Below are 15,264 nucleotides of genomic sequence, written 5' to 3'. Positions count from 1 at the left end.
GGTATTCCTACTTCCATTTTACAGGTGAGGAACATGGAAGTTAACAGGTTAAGTGACTTGCCCAAGTTATTTAGTAAACTTTGGCAGAGCCAGGAATACAACCCAGCCGTCTTGACTCCTATTTCTGTGCTTTATTCACAAGGTCCTCTGAAATGTGTATCTCTTTGTTCCGTTTACTGTTAGCTTTACAGTGTTTCAAGTAACTGTGGAGGTGAAGCGGTAAAACTTAAGGATGGTTAGTTTTATTGGATGTAAGGACCTAAATCCACAAAGGGACTTAGATGTTGTGATACTCAGCATTGCAACACCTAACTTTTAGGCCTCTAGAAAATTACAGAACGAATGCTTAGCTCCACAAGGCCTGAGTTAGGGCTGAATGGGAAGAGACAGGCACCTACAAACGTGATCCCACAAAAGCCAGTATGCTAGGGGGAGCCACCTACGCTAGCCAATGGGACATGCCAACTAGCGGGGGTGTATCCTAAGCCCCTCCCCTTTCATGGAGATAGGCACCTCTCTCTGTTGTGATCCACAACCGGGAACCCTTCCCCTGGAGTCATGTGGCTTAGGTGCCTAAATTTTTTCTTTTGAGAATGAGTTAAGTGCATCCTCCTTCAAAATGACAGGAGTATGAGGTGGTGCCGACCTCCTTTTAGCCCAGTGGTTAAAACACTCACTCACCTGGGATGTGGGAAATCTAGGTTCAATTCCCCCTTCAATCTGAGGTGAGAGAGGATGTGAGTAGGGGGGTCTCTTAGCTCCCAGGACCGTGCTCTAACCCCTGAGCAATGGAATAGGTGGGGCTCCCTCAGTCTCTCCTGTTGAAACTGTTCTGCTGTGAGTAAATAATTAGTCATTGGAACAGGAAGACTGGCCTGGGGGTGCCCTAACTACCAAGTTATAGTCACTCTCACTCTGGCTCAGTGACCATTTTGTGTAGGCGCATCCTTCTTCTTCTCCAGCCAGATTTTGAATGGGACCAGATCGGAAGGTGGCCTTGGAGCATGCCTACTGGATTGAGCCCCACAGGTGAAATAGGCACTCCACTGCCTCTCTTCCTCTGGTTGGTGGATTGCACTTGGGAAATAGATCTCAGGCCATTGAGAAGCAAGGCAGTAGCTTGCATGCCCAGAGGCAGGGACTTAGGTGCCAAAGGAACGTTTACTGCAAAAATAAGTGCTGAGTAAGTTTAGGGTAAAACGGTAGCTGAGTGGGAGTTTTGTGGATGGCACTGGTGCCAAAAAATGGGACTTAGTCTAAACTCCAGACTTAGCACCTAGGCCCAGCTCCACTAAGGTACTTAGGTGCCTAAGGACTGAAATTGGCAAGGTCTGTAGAGAGGTCTACACATTACAGTCTCTAGGATGATCTCCATTCTGAACGTCAGATACAAGGTAAAGGCTGTCCCCGTCCCTCTGATGTTCAATAAGATAAAGAGAATGACACGTTTATTACTGATCACGTTTAACATTCTATTACAGGCTTATCAGTTCTAAACAGATGCTTATTTCAAAACCCCGTGCCCGTCTCTGATGCCATTTTCAATTTGTTCAGCATTTTATACTTGATGACAGAACGTCACGTGAACCCTTCTATTCCGCACATGCCTAGGAGGTTAAAGTTTTCTCCAGATTAAGGTAACAGAAGGAGTAGTTAATAAGGACCTTTCAGATGAGACCTTGCAAGTGGAGGCACTCAGCTGGTCCAATGCAAGAACCTACATAGAGATTTCATGATTTACTATTTTTTCCTCTCAAGCTCCATGACTTACTGTCAGAGGTGGGGGAGTCCCCAGGGTTGAAGAAGTGCTGCTACTGGTCCTGCCACTAAGAGAGGAGGAGGCGGCGGCTAGAAATAGGAAGAATCTCATTGTTAAATAGTTACTGCATTGCTCCTTGGAGGTGACTGCAGTGAGTAGTGGGCATAATTTGTCAGGTATGTTGGCATCCATCAGAATGAAGAGTAACATGCAAGATATTGTTGACATAGTAGCAAATCTTCCTTGTAGGATGCACTTTACTGGTACGGCATCTGCTACTACCAAGGATGATGAACCAACAATGTCCACAAAGGGAAGCTGCCATATTGCAATTTGCTTTTCACTTCATATTTGAAATAGTAAAGAAATTGCTGTACTAGTTTTTTGAAACAGCATATACTAGATATAACCGCCAAAGCATTAACAAAATAAATAGGCATTGTTGGAAGAAAAGTGCAGAATTTCAAGGCCATTTAGTTTTTATTTGGTAAAAAGCCCAGGTTAATCGTGTGCTGGAGTACTACATACTGTGTGTTACTATGTATTACCAAGATATTTGCTCTTTCAAAGGAGCAAGCAGACAATTGCAGACAGGGCCAGTTCCAGCCGAATGAAAGACTCAGTTGTGGCTGGTAGGATCAGCTTTGAAAAATGTCATCCGGATGCCCTGGCAACAGGTGGTCTCAGAAAGAGCTACGGTTCCCAAAGGTGGACAGGAGATGAGTTATGGGCAAGGGGGAACTCCTTGTCAAGGGAGCAAACGGGCAAGCACAGAAAAAGAATGTTCAGAGATAAACTAATTGCTGCTGCGGAGGCAGGAGTGAGGGAGCTGAAGGCAGAAGCACCAGTGAGCAGCTTGAACATGTTCCAAGCCTAACGAAGGGAAAGAATTGTTGGAAAGTGATTAGGCCGAAAACAAAGTGCTTCAAAAACAAACAATGTGAGTCTGTCAACAAAAGCTGTCTCTGGCGTAACCTTTGGCTTTCTGGAACGGGTAGCCTCCATAGCTGGAGAGCGAAGGGCTGGTTGGAGAAAGATGAAGTAGTAGTTTTCCTGTTGAAATGAGACCTGATCAGAATACCGGTATGTTCAAGCAACTCATCAAGGAAAATATCTATTCAGAATCCTGTAGGGTTAAGTCCTTAAATGGTGTTCAGTATCTTTAAATGATCACTTGGTATGTTCAATGATACACCCCACAGGAACGTAATGGCAAAGGTTTCCAGTCACTGATAGCCATCAGGTATTTGTTGCAGGTGACTTGCAGTGTTTCTGGAAGATGTTGGGGCAATGTCATGTTTCTGCCCATTGTCCTTCTTTTCCCAAGACTCTCCCCCAGCCCCTGGACAATGATACACAAACAAGCATTAGCCTGAGCCGACAATGGAATTGCACCATCTGTGCGATCCCTCAGCTGTGGTTAATGGGAAGGTATGATAGAAGGTCACAAGGCAGCTAATTGCCTTGTTGGTGTAAGTCAAATACATGCCCAGACTCAGCTGACAGGGTCTGCTATAAGCTACCAAGGCAGCTGCCTAGGGTGGTTGATTCTGCCTGGGTGGCAGGGCGGTCAGGCCAAACCTTCATGGTGCTAGACCTGGTGCTTGGACCCTACCCCCCCCCCCTTTTACTATAACCACTGAACCATCAGAAGGCTTGCCATACTCCCCTAGAAAGCCCAATGCATACACCCACCCAGTTGAGAACCTCTGTTCTAGGTGATGGGAGGGACTGGTACACTGAAGTTTTGCCTTGGGTGGCAGATTTTCTTGAGCGGCCTCTGCACCTATCTGAAGTAAAGTTCAGGGCAGCAATAGGACAGTTTAAGGGAGCCCCAACCTCACATTATTCTTAGTTTTAAAGACTAACTTCCTACTGAGCACATATACATCTCCCTTTCTGGTTATTACGCCTCCTATCTTGCTCATCAGTACTGGGGACAGAGAGTCTGATGGTTGTGGAGGAAGGTACAGTATTTCCAAAGTCGTCTGAGTCAGAAGTGTGACTTGCTTGAACCAAGAGGTCTGATTTCTCTGATAGTGTTTCTTTGTATTTACCGCAGTACCTAGGAGCCCTTGTCATGTCATTGTGCTAGGCGCAGTACAAACACAGAAGAAAGAACATCCCTGCCCAACCTTCCAGCCTTTCCTGTTTGGCGACTGTAATGCACAGGATCTATGTTACGGTTAGTGGCCAAGAATTTAGTTACTTAGTACTGCTGTATTTCGAGTTTGAATTGTGGCACTGAAACACATGGTACAAAAGAGGATGAGCTACATAGCACTAATATAGGCTTGGTTGTTAAATTAAGACATCTCTCTTTTTAATCCATGTTCTAAGATAAGTTAGCACGCTCTATTTAAAGTGCATATAGTAAGTTTCCTTTTATAGATGTTTAGGAACTTGGTAGTATATGTATGAGATAAAAGCAGCACACTTAATTGCATTTAATGTTCACATTTTTGTGTTCTTGTTCAAAATCTACGTTTGAATAGTTACAGTGGGAAGATTTGTAAAGATTGTTCACAGATGCAGGATTTAAAAATATATACTTGCTGTAGGTATGTTGAATCATAAAATAAAGCTTGTAAGTAACTCCTGAAAGTTGAATAATATAAAAACAGAAGGGCTTACTTTGAATCAGTTTGCATCTTGCATCTGCTGAAATAATTTTAACAAAAGTTACTTTTTGGTATTAAAAACAGCTTAACATTGGTGCATGAGTTAGGGGTAGGGAGATGTGTGTGTGGGGGGAAGGAGATTCTGTATTTAATACCATGGCATTCTTTCAAAAGAATGTGTAAAACAGTGTATTGTATGCATACTAACCATGCATTAATTGTTCAAGTCAACAACTGTCAAGTACAACAAGGAGTCTGGTGGCACCTTAAAGACTAACAGATTTATTTGGGCATAAGCTTTCGTGAGTAAAAACCTCACCTTTGAAGTGAGGTTTTTACTCACGAAAGCTTATGCCCAAATAAATCTGTTAGTCTTTAAGGTGCCACCAGACGCCTTGTTGTTTTTGTAGATACAGACTAACACGGCTACCCCCTGATACTTAACTGTCAAGTAGTAATTATCAAGAAAAGAGGTGCAGTACCTGGTAGTAATGCTTCAGATACATTATACATAGGTACTCTGATTACCATTGTTTACCTCCCTGCATCTCCCCTTCCCCCCCGAATTTTACTGGAAGTTACAACCCTTTTTACACCATACAACAAGCTTTCAATTAGACAGACCATGTATTTGAAGTATAAAATGTTCCAGCTTCCATAATTCTTTATTAAATATTTAACAAGTTGCATCATTTCATTACAACAACTTCATTTTGTCACATTGATCTTTTGCTGTCAGGAAAACAAACTACAATTTCCTTCACTTCTCTTAAGAAAATAAATGGAAAAAATGATTTTGTCCTTAAACAAAAACAAAAAACATTTTCCACTGTGTATCAAATCCAACCATACTTTAAAGCTATTTTGATTGTGAAAATGAGCATTATTTATAAGTAGTAGTTTTCAGTTTGTTTTTTTTAAATCAATTTTAATGTAGTTTTAGTATAATTTTAAATAGCCTCACATTCTGAGGCGTTTTACAATAAAAAGTTACGAAAGATCGTGAATTTCATCTGGAATGTTTGAAACTATTTTTCACCTTTGGAAGTAGTCATTTCAGGTTTAAATTTGAATAAAGGTCATAAGTTCACAAACACAGAGCATAGCAAAATCACCTTCTAGTGGTTTTATTTGGGTTCTGAGAATCATAACGTATTCTATGGCATGGCTCTGCTAAAGCTGCATTGGAGACAAACTGCTCACAATCCTCTTTAGGAGCCAATCCTGAACACAGAATTGATTAAAGAAGTATAAAAATGCATTACATATATGTACTACTGTATGTGAGTACACACTGTGTTTATATATGTATATATATATAGTGGTAAAAAAGAACAAAAGCTACATGGACGTTAACTGAAAGAGGAAAACATGACATAAATGAAAGAGCAACGTAAGAAAATCCAGATGGCTTAGAAATAGAGAGGCATGTGATTAAATATGGTTTGTGGGGGTGGTCACGTGATATGAATGTAATGTTATGTGTGCAGTATGACAGACCTGAGGGATATGTAACATTAATATGGGTTAGATTCCAGTTTTAGCAAAACAATTTTCCCATGCATTTCAAACATGTATCGCTTTTTCGTGCAACGTCTAACAGATGTCGGAAGAGAGGTTTTTTTCCAAAATTCCATACAAGCAAAAGAAAAGACTTTTGCTATTAAAAACACCCTCATGTTTGTAAAATGTCCACTCTGGTAATTATAAGGGTTTTTTCTTTTTCATCTTACCTATTAAAAATTCAATTTTGTATATAGTTGGGTATACTGTACTTATTTATATATATTTGAGAAAGTGGTCCAAACGTGTCACTTATTCCTCCCGGTTATAAATTCCAGAACACAAAGGGTAAAATCCAGGCCCGACTGAAGTCAGTAGGAGTTTTCCTATTGACCTCATCAAGGCCAGGGTTTCACTCAAAAGTATAAGAACAGATTCAATATCTCAGAAGTGAGATTTGCAAGTATGATACCGAACTCTGCAGTCTCGATCCCCAGTCAGTAAAGGCTAATCACATAACAGAGGTAGTGGATGTCTTTTGGGGTAGTGGAGATTTTGGGTGGGGGGAGGGAGGAAATGAGATACTTGATTAGTCTGTAGAGCAGCATCCTCTGCTGGTTTGTCAGAAAATATTACAAGAGAGCACGCAGTTTGCCCTCCCTGCATGAGAAATTCAGAGATAGGGATGTCTTCTCTAGGATGAGAGATTTAAAAATAAAATTGAGTGAAATAACAAATTCGCCTTTTTTTTTTTTTGGTTAACTTCAGTGGCAAGACAAAAGGAAGATAAATTTTCAGGAAGAAATTAGGTCCAGTCATAATGAGTTTCCATCAACTAGGAATAAACGCTGGAATTATGATACGTAACTGACCTGCCTCACAAGAGAGCCAGAGATATAAAAGACTTGATGTGAGCAAGAAATCACAATAATTTGGCCATTTAGAATCTTTTTAAAAATACAAATTCTACAAAAGTATCTGTTTTATGATTCAGTATTTGAATATTAAAGAAAGGCACCAAGTTAGAGCACAAGTCCAAATGGAGCAATTTCCTCATTAATTAAGGTTTAATAAATAAGAGAGACATTTAGCCACCTTTCCCTAGAAAGAGTCCTTCAAATACAGTGTCAGGAATTCCGGAAGAACTTCTAAGAGGTTCAGTGCATTAGAACAGAAACTCCAAGAAATCTACTTTATATCCTAATAGTCAGTGCAAAAACAGCTTCAACATATACAGTTCTTAGTTACAAAGTAATCTGTAGAATAGAATCAAACTCCCTTATAGGTGCTGTTTTGCTGAAGCACACACTATGTACCTGGACCTCACACAAGTCATTCGCAAAACTGAAGACAATTCTCTGGGCTTAAAGAACAGATTCCACAGGTGGTAACAGCCTTTTGGCTGACACAAGGGGATTTCTACAGTAGGGTTTTTAGCCACTAAGGTAAGCTACCTTAGTGCAACATCTGCTTTGCACTGGTGCAGTGCATTTACACTAGAGGTTTGCACCAGGGCAGCTACATCAAAACAACTTCACTGGTGGCTAAAATCGAAGTGTAGACAAGGCCAAGGATTGTGCTGCTCAGGAACTGCCCCGAGAGGTCGATTTCTACCTGCCGATTCAGGCGGGTAGTGTAGACCTAGCCTTAGAGACCCTGACAAAAAGGGACAGACTCACTTCTACAGTAAGGTTTAAGTTTTCTGGATGCTAAGGGGCTGAGGGATATTTGTTGAGAAACATTTCTTGTACTTATTTTCCAACACTGAGTACTTTCAATGATTAAAAATACAAATTTTCTCCTTGGCAGGAATTTACCTCAATACAGTAATGTATACTGAAGTCTTTTGGAGTTTCTATTCTTAGTTTATGCGTAAGTGGATCTGAAAAGACGTTAGCCTAATTTTCTAAAAGCCTGGTCTTAAAAAGTTATGCTCCATTGTTTCATTTTGTGCAGTTATACAGAGCCTTTCATCTTTACACAGAGATCTGAAGCCCATTTTGCAGATGGGGAAACAGGCACAGAATTTAAATGACTCAACCAAGGAGTCACCATGAGAGTGATGGCAGAGTTGGGAATTTAACCCAAGTCCTGACTCCCAATTCCCCCAGCCTAAATTCTAAACTACACTTTCCCTTATTACACAAGCGTTAGTTTATATTTCAAGTCTATAGCGCAAACTTCATAGCAGTCCTTGGAATAAGGTTCTGTTACATGGCACTGAAGCAAAATGTTGCCTCCAAACATACAAAAATTCTTCCAGTTAAGACACTGTTTTTTTAAAAAAAAAAACTGACCATAGAGTATGACAGATTTTTAAAGGCAATTCCATGTTCTAGCTACAGAAGTTTGGCATGTAGATACACATTAGAAAGATCAGATCCCACTCTCTAAACGCGTAAGAGGCTATCAATATAGTGTTTTACATCTATTCAGATCTAGCCCACTTCATTCTCATGTCTAGATTTTCAGCTCACCAGATGGAAAAAAAGGAATGTCTGAAAATAAAATTAATATAGAAAGGGAATTAACCTTAATCTACATTCAAATGAGAAGGTTCAAAACTTCTTCATGCACCTATTGATTCTTCAAACTTTTGTGAGCAAACTGAGGCTGCATCCCAAGCCAGGCAAAGTTTGACAAATTAGCATTTGCTGAATGTTATTAGTTTTGATGAGTTTTGCTAAATTAGCTCTCATGGCTAGAGTTAATACTTATTACACTCCCTGCCTGCAACTGCTGCCGAATGCATTGCTGGTAGCGGATTGCATGTGCCAAATAAAATAAAATAAAATAAAATAAAATAAAAAAAAGCTCAGTTCTTGGCAATAAGGGGTGAAATTGTTTCAGATATTCTTGCACTCTGTCATCTTGCTTGTGAATAAGTATTAGTCGGGTTCTTAGACAAAACAACAAAGTGTGTTACGTAGATGGACAAAAACTCACAAAGCCGAACATAATCAAATTGTTGAATGCATACCCTCAAACCTACCCTACTACTATGTTAACCATTTAACTTCAGTGGATCAAATGCAAGTCTTCTCTTTTGCCTTTAATCTATCACACAACAGATACAACTCAGGCATTATAGTTTAAGCATGCAACATGTCATAGGTAACAAAATTGATTAGATAACTGTATATATTAAATAAATCTTTGTGATTGAATAAAAAAATCACAAAAACAATTGGTGAGAACATGTCTGCAGGCCCAGCTCTACATCTGGTTTTTATACAGCAGCAGCAGCCAAATTCACAATTGATAGATATTGCACCCAAAAGACATGTGCAGTGAGAAGGAATATAATCACATTAATGTTTATGATAAAAAACAGATATGACCTCCATGTGTTACATAAAGTGCCTTTAGAGTTGGTGCAGTTGGAAACAAACAAAAAAACCCAATCTTGTTCTTTAGGTATCATTAGCAAATGCATACAAACAGGAAACAAAACAGATCTGGTTTCCACAGTTCCAAATCAAGCAGTGCCAGGTTGCCTCCATTGCAAATAGTAAAGAGGAAAGGATAGTAAAAGAATCACTGTACAAAGTTAATGACAGGGTTAAGCATTTTTCCCTATAATGATAATGCCAACCCTATCCCAAAATGTTTTATAGTACACATAAATATTACCAAGAAATAATGAGGTGATTTCTTTATTGACCGTGAGATTTGGCATGCTATGTTATGATCCTCTCTCAGCTTGTAACTATTCTATTGATTTATACAAAAATGTAACATCCAATCTGTACTTTTTCTTCTGGGTACAGAAAATATTAATGTGCTCAATGAAAAGCTTTTAGATTTGCCATTAATATATTCCATCTGCAGAAAATTTCTCACATCAGTTACTCCAGCTTTTCTAATAGGTTGGGGGGACAAGGCTCAAAATGCATGTTGAAAGTAAAAATGCCACTGGCATCAAGTCTGGTATGAAATTAAGATAAGAAAAAATGCTCATTTTTCCAAGTAGATGACATTTTTAATTGTGATGAAATAAAATCTGAAAATGTCTAAATCATTTAAAAAGTAAACATGAGTTGTAATACTATACCTGTAAAGTGATTAATTCCATTCATTGTCATTAGAAAGTATGTAAAATATTTATTAAGGGCTTTGCCTACAGAGGCACAACATAAATAGAACAAGTCCTGCTGAAATGTAATTAGAGTACATGTCAACCAGTTGGTGATTTACTGTGGAAATATCAGAAATGTTATCCACAGGTTGTAGTTCAAATTTCTGAATTTAGGCAACTGCACTGTAGAAGAGTTTGCTCCATGAACCAACATTGTGCAACTGTTCTGCCATTGTCACTTGTTAATGTCCATTAGGCAAATTCAACAGTTCAAGCAGAACTTGCTCGATGGAAAAAAAAAGTAGCTGTTTTAATCCACTCCTTCAAATCCTTGAGCATTTTCAACTGCCATAAGAAGCTTCTCTCGTAAATCTTCAAAAGATTCATAAGGAGGTAAGTCAAGGCGATTAAAGCTGAAATCGAAGGGGGAAAAAGTATCATTTGATAATCAACTTAAAGTAAAAAAAAAAGTATACGGAGGTCAAATAATTTGGAGGCCTCATCAGGGGTGTGTTATCCTCTTGTCTAAATGGAACCAGCTACATATTTCCTTGTTCTCTTGTGCCCCTGCTAATAACTCTGGTTGCTCTGAAGTTGGTATCCACAGATAACCAGCCCTTTCTTCCCATTCAGACCTGAGAGTGGAAAATTGTTCACCTCTACTTGGAAGAGAAAAAATAATGTATTTTTAATGGTTTCTTTCTATAGGAAACCCGGTTTCAGACAGAGTTGTATCAGTTCCAAAGACTCAACAGAGATGCACTGAATTTAAAGGTCAGATGCTCATTTTCCCTCTAGGGGAGTGGGAACAGCAACAAAAAACAGAGAGAAGGCTCTTTGAAAACATCCTTGATAATTTAATAGATAACAGAAATTGTTCTGTAAGTAAGTTCAGCCTCCTGCTATAGAATTCTGTAGGATGGTTCAAAAACCTATGGAAAGGTGACTCCTATTAAATGCTGTAAGTTTTATTTTCTATAGAACGCCAAAGAATTTAAGCCCCATTTATTTTATAGGGCTTCCATACATGGAAAACATTCACAATAATTAATCTTTTGGTTCTTTTTTTGCTTCACAGATTCTCAGGGCCTGTCATCTGAGTTTTATGGATGTGTCTGGCTAACTTAAATTAAGTCAATTGGGCTGAGGCCTCCGCTTTTCAGTGAATTGTCTGACAAGGCAGGGGCAGATGGAGCTTATGGAACCAGCTGCTCCTGGGCACATTTTTTTTTCCTGTGGTTGTGCTTTGTTGGCTCTCAGATTTTCACAGAGCTCATTCTATCCACTTTCCAAGGAAGAGAATAAAAGTCATTCACCGAAACTGAACCCAGGCATGCGGTGATGAGAGTAAAAGCTGCCTGCAAAAGTAGGACTGGTTGGGGGAGAGAGGGAGGAAGGGAACAAGAGATTTTTGAAGTAGATTCTATTTGTACAATTGCCAGTCCCTCTTTCCCATGTCACGTATTTGTTTCCATTCATTAGGTTCTCAGAGAGAGAGGAAGGGGTAGTAATTCTGTAAGACATATGAAACAAGGGACAAAATAGTAATGTACTTCTAATGCGAGGCACTTTTGTTCCTTTCCTCGTGCCACTCAGAAGCACTGTCCCCCTCTCTGTACAATCTACCTTTCACTGCAAATAGCCCCATGCACTATTCTGTATTGTTCAAATCTCACCATTTCTATCAAGCGACAGAGCAAACTTTAGGATGCCAACACCTACAAGTGTTTTCATATTAATTTAAAACTAGTATTTTTATGATGAGAGGGAAAGTGATCCAGGCAGAAGATTCACCCAGCATAATAATGATATGGCAAAAATGTGGGACTTGATCACCAAAGGTGTCGAGTGCTCTGACCCCAATACAGCAAAACACTTAGTCATGTGCTTCAAGTGATGTGGTGGATCAGGTCCCACTGCTCTGTACCTTGCAGGATTAAGCCCTTATCCATTTGAAAAAGGTAAATTATATTAGAGAGACAAAAAAGTCTTCTAGCAGAAGGGATTAAAACGGTTATAGAAGACACTTCCATCTCATTAGCACACTGGTTTAATTGCCAAGTGCTTAAGGCAATTTGCAGACTAATGGGTTCTTTCAAATTTGATAGAAAATTAACAGCTGCTGTACAGGAGTAGCAATTGCTTGAAATAAGGTGAAAAAGCTTTCAAGTAGAATCCCTTCTGTGCAACAAATATATTAAAACATATCAGCTATAGCCCAAGAGAACTATCTTCCAACTTTAAGGGACAACTGGATCACCGTCATATAGAACAGAAATTCTTTACCGAAATAAAAGTATGTATGATTTAAAGTGGCTTAAGTGCATCTACATTAGGGGTTTGCACCTATTAGTTTTCTAACATAGATCAGCTTTTAATGTGTTGAAGGACAGGATTAAACAAAGAACCTTTTGGAAACTAAGGCCTTGGCTACACTTACCCGGTAGTTCGGCGGCGAGCGATCGAACTTCTGGGTTCGACTTATTGCGTCTTGTCTGGACGCGATAAGTCGAACCCGGAAGTGCTCGCCGTCGACTGCGGTACTCCAGCTCGGCGAGAGGAGTACCGCGGAGTCGACGGGGGAGCCTGCCTGCCGCGTGTGGACCGAGGTAAGTTCGAACTAAGGTACTTCGAACTTCAGCTACGTTATTCACGTAGCTGAAGTTGCGTACCTTAGTTCGAATTAGGGGGTTAGTGTAGACCTGGCCTAAGAGAAGTAGTTATAACAGACCGAAGTTGAGCTGGCTAGTTCCTGGAATTTTGTCGGTTCCATGCCGGCTGCAGTTTGAGAGCAGATAATTCTAAACTCCTTGAATGTTTAGAACCGTGGCAGTGAATGCACAAGGTTGTAGATTATCCCATTTATAGAAAACTGTCTCTATAGCACAAAGGCATGATCCTAAGATAGAGTATGTTCCTGTCAAATTTGGTCACCAGTATCCATCCTTTCTTGGCAGTGTAACAATCCATAAACTCCTTAATTTTATGTTTTCATTACTCACCATGTGTGAGCTCTGGGCAATTTTTCAGGACTTCCCCATTGCTCTATTGTAAACAGCTGAGGACCATTTGAACCTGGACAAAGAGTAAAAAATCCCCACAAGTATAGTTTAAGCACTGGATTTTAGATAGACTACATAAATGCTATAACTCAAAATTATATGTTTGAAAATTATAGGCTAAATCCTTGGCTTGTATAATTGGTAGACTGCACTGACGTGAAAGTACACGTTAAAGAAGGTAAGTATCTCGCCCTATATTTATAAATACTGTCTAGTCATTATTCCATACAGTTAATTTTAGGTGCAGTGTATATAATGCCACAAAATAAGTACACATTAACACTGCAACAGTGATGTACTTGTGGGCTTCCAATCAGCACAGTAGCGGCCATATGTACGCACCCTTTACCCTATCAAGGTTATTCTTGCAGAGAGCAAGAACGCGCCCCCCACAGCTGCTGTCATAAAGCCTCCATAGGTTTTTTTGGGTTGGGAAGGAGCAATTCAACGGACACTGGAGTGAAAACTTCCATCTTGTAATAACCCTGTCGTGCATAGGTTGTCTTGCTGGCCCATTATCCTACTCAGAATTGGTCCAACCCATTTCAAAGAGCAAAAATAAAGAGTTTTTAGTGCTAAACATCCTTAAGTACCTTCAATTTTTAACTCACCATAAAGTTCAGCAAATCCATTCATAGGCACTCGTGATGTCCCAGTAACAAACTGCAACAACCGGATACGCTTTTCAGCGTCCATCAGTAAGACAGCCTAGTCACAAACAGAGAGAGTCAGCAGGCTGTATCACATAATACAACAGTGTGTGCAATTCATTTGTATTGTAGCACAAGAACTAGATAGATAACTTCAAAGGTTGGAGAGTCTTACAGTATTTTCTTTGGCTGGCATGATATCAGCCTTTCTAATCTTAGATAAAGAGACTCTTCTCTCAACTGCCATTAGCCCAAAACAGCCCAGTGCTTTGGCAGCAGTTGGGAGTAGTACACGTTACTTCAGTATTTTGGATGAGTTGACTTTCCTTTTGGTACAATCAGTAAAAATAGTTACTTACCTGTAAAATACTCCTGGGGGAATTCTGCACCAAAAAATTAAAAATTCTGTACACAATATTTTAAAATTCTGAAAATTTTATTTGTCAAAATAACACTATATAATCACTCCAGTTTCAATTATTTTGGTAATTTATTTCAAAATACCTGTCAGCAAGTATGTCTGTAATAATACAGACACACACACAAAATCTCCTCCAGGAGCAGAAAGTTAAACCCCTACGACAACCCAGTTCCTGCCTTTCTGCCCCCTTCTTCCCCCCCCAGAGCCCATCTGGGGGGGCCCCCTGGCCCAGACACCCTTAACCCCTCCCCCCCACACGCTCCCCCCCCCCACGGATCCAGAGGGAGAAACAGTTTGATTCTGGGTCTTGGGCTTGCACAGAGTTTCGTGTGCGCCGCCTCCTTCCTTCAGAGCATGCTGGGAACTGCAGCAGCTGGGAACCCTCCAGGTCCCTCCCCCTCCCGCCTAGCCTTGTCTTCTATTTGCGAGCTGGGCTCTGCCAGGTCCAGCAGCCCCTAGTGGCAGCCAACATCTCTGTAGCCTATTCTATGGGAAAAAAGGAAGTTCTGTGTGCCCAACATTAATTTCTGCAAAATTCTGCATTGTGTAGTGGTGCAGAATTCCCCTGGAGTAGTACAATAACTGTTGTTCTTCAAGATGTGTTGTGCACAATTACATCCCACCATAGGCCCCTGCACAATCACTTAAAGAAGACTGATATATATAAACAGCTGCAGCAAGCAAAGTGTGTGAAATGAATCTTCCTAACAGAAGTCGCAGAAAAGCAAATGACAGAGATTCCTTAAAACTGTATAATGCAATTCCTTGCTACTATCTTCTACGATATAATTTGATTAGATTCACTTAACTGGATGTGCTAAATTTGCTGTAGTCAGATCGCAGAGAAATTCTATATTTTACATCAAATTATTCCCTAAGGTATTGTTTTGATATGGGGGTTATACACCTGTATATTATGGCTATTTTAGCCACTGGATGTATGTAAAGAGCAGGGTGGCATTTATATATCTTGAGCCTACCGCTTTTACTGACGGCAAACACATCTCAATGTCCTTATCCAGCAAAACATATAGCTCCAGATTTATTTTTCATGCTTTATGTTCTACCCAAGTAGGCACAAGTGCTCACATTTATTTAAGCTAACACTCCTGCCTCCGTGACAAAACAGCTCAATATTTAGCAAGTACAGGTGTATCTTGAAGTGAAAAA

The 15,264-nt window shown here is 39.9% G+C and overlaps 1 protein-coding gene and 1 long non-coding RNA gene across 35 annotated transcripts in view; one reads left to right on the top strand and one right to left on the bottom strand.

The window, feature by feature from the left end:
* LOC112058939 (uncharacterized) overlaps nucleotides 1–15,264 on the top strand; it is a 59,073-nt gene that overhangs the window by 23,580 nt on the left and 20,229 nt on the right. The window contains exons 2-4 of one of the 3 annotated variants that reach the window (XR_010602124.1): nucleotides 3,822–3,944; nucleotides 10,670–10,735; nucleotides 13,140–13,201. This is a non-coding gene — a long non-coding RNA (uncharacterized LOC112058939). Of the gene's footprint in view, nucleotides 1–3,821; nucleotides 3,945–10,669; nucleotides 13,202–15,264 lie in introns of all 3 variants that reach the window. The other 2 variants (XR_006176849.2, XR_010602123.1) reach the window with 2 other exon arrangements.
* Nucleotides 5,011–15,264, bottom strand: part of NEDD4L (NEDD4 like E3 ubiquitin protein ligase) — a 348,035-nt gene continuing 337,781 nt past the window's right edge. For all 32 annotated transcript variants that reach the window (XR_010602120.1, XR_010602118.1, XR_010602116.1 and 29 more), the window contains 3 exons: nucleotides 13,635–13,731; nucleotides 12,964–13,036; nucleotides 5,011–10,374 (listed from right to left, as the gene is read on the bottom strand). Coding sequence is in view for 27 of the 32 variants with exons in the window: in XM_065598800.1 (XP_065454872.1) it covers nucleotides 10,272–10,374; nucleotides 12,964–13,036; nucleotides 13,635–13,731 (273 nt within the window). In the remaining 5 variants the exon portion in view is untranslated. The remainder of the gene's footprint in view (nucleotides 10,375–12,963; nucleotides 13,037–13,634; nucleotides 13,732–15,264) is intronic.

The sequence above is a fragment of the Chrysemys picta genome, chromosome 6 (genome assembly GCF_011386835.1).
Source record: "Chrysemys picta bellii isolate R12L10 chromosome 6, ASM1138683v2, whole genome shotgun sequence".
In the NCBI taxonomy this organism is placed as follows: Eukaryota; Metazoa; Chordata; order Testudines; family Emydidae; genus Chrysemys; species Chrysemys picta.
The sequence above is the reverse complement of the archived record's forward strand: the minus strand, read 5'-3'. Positions and strand labels throughout refer to the sequence as shown.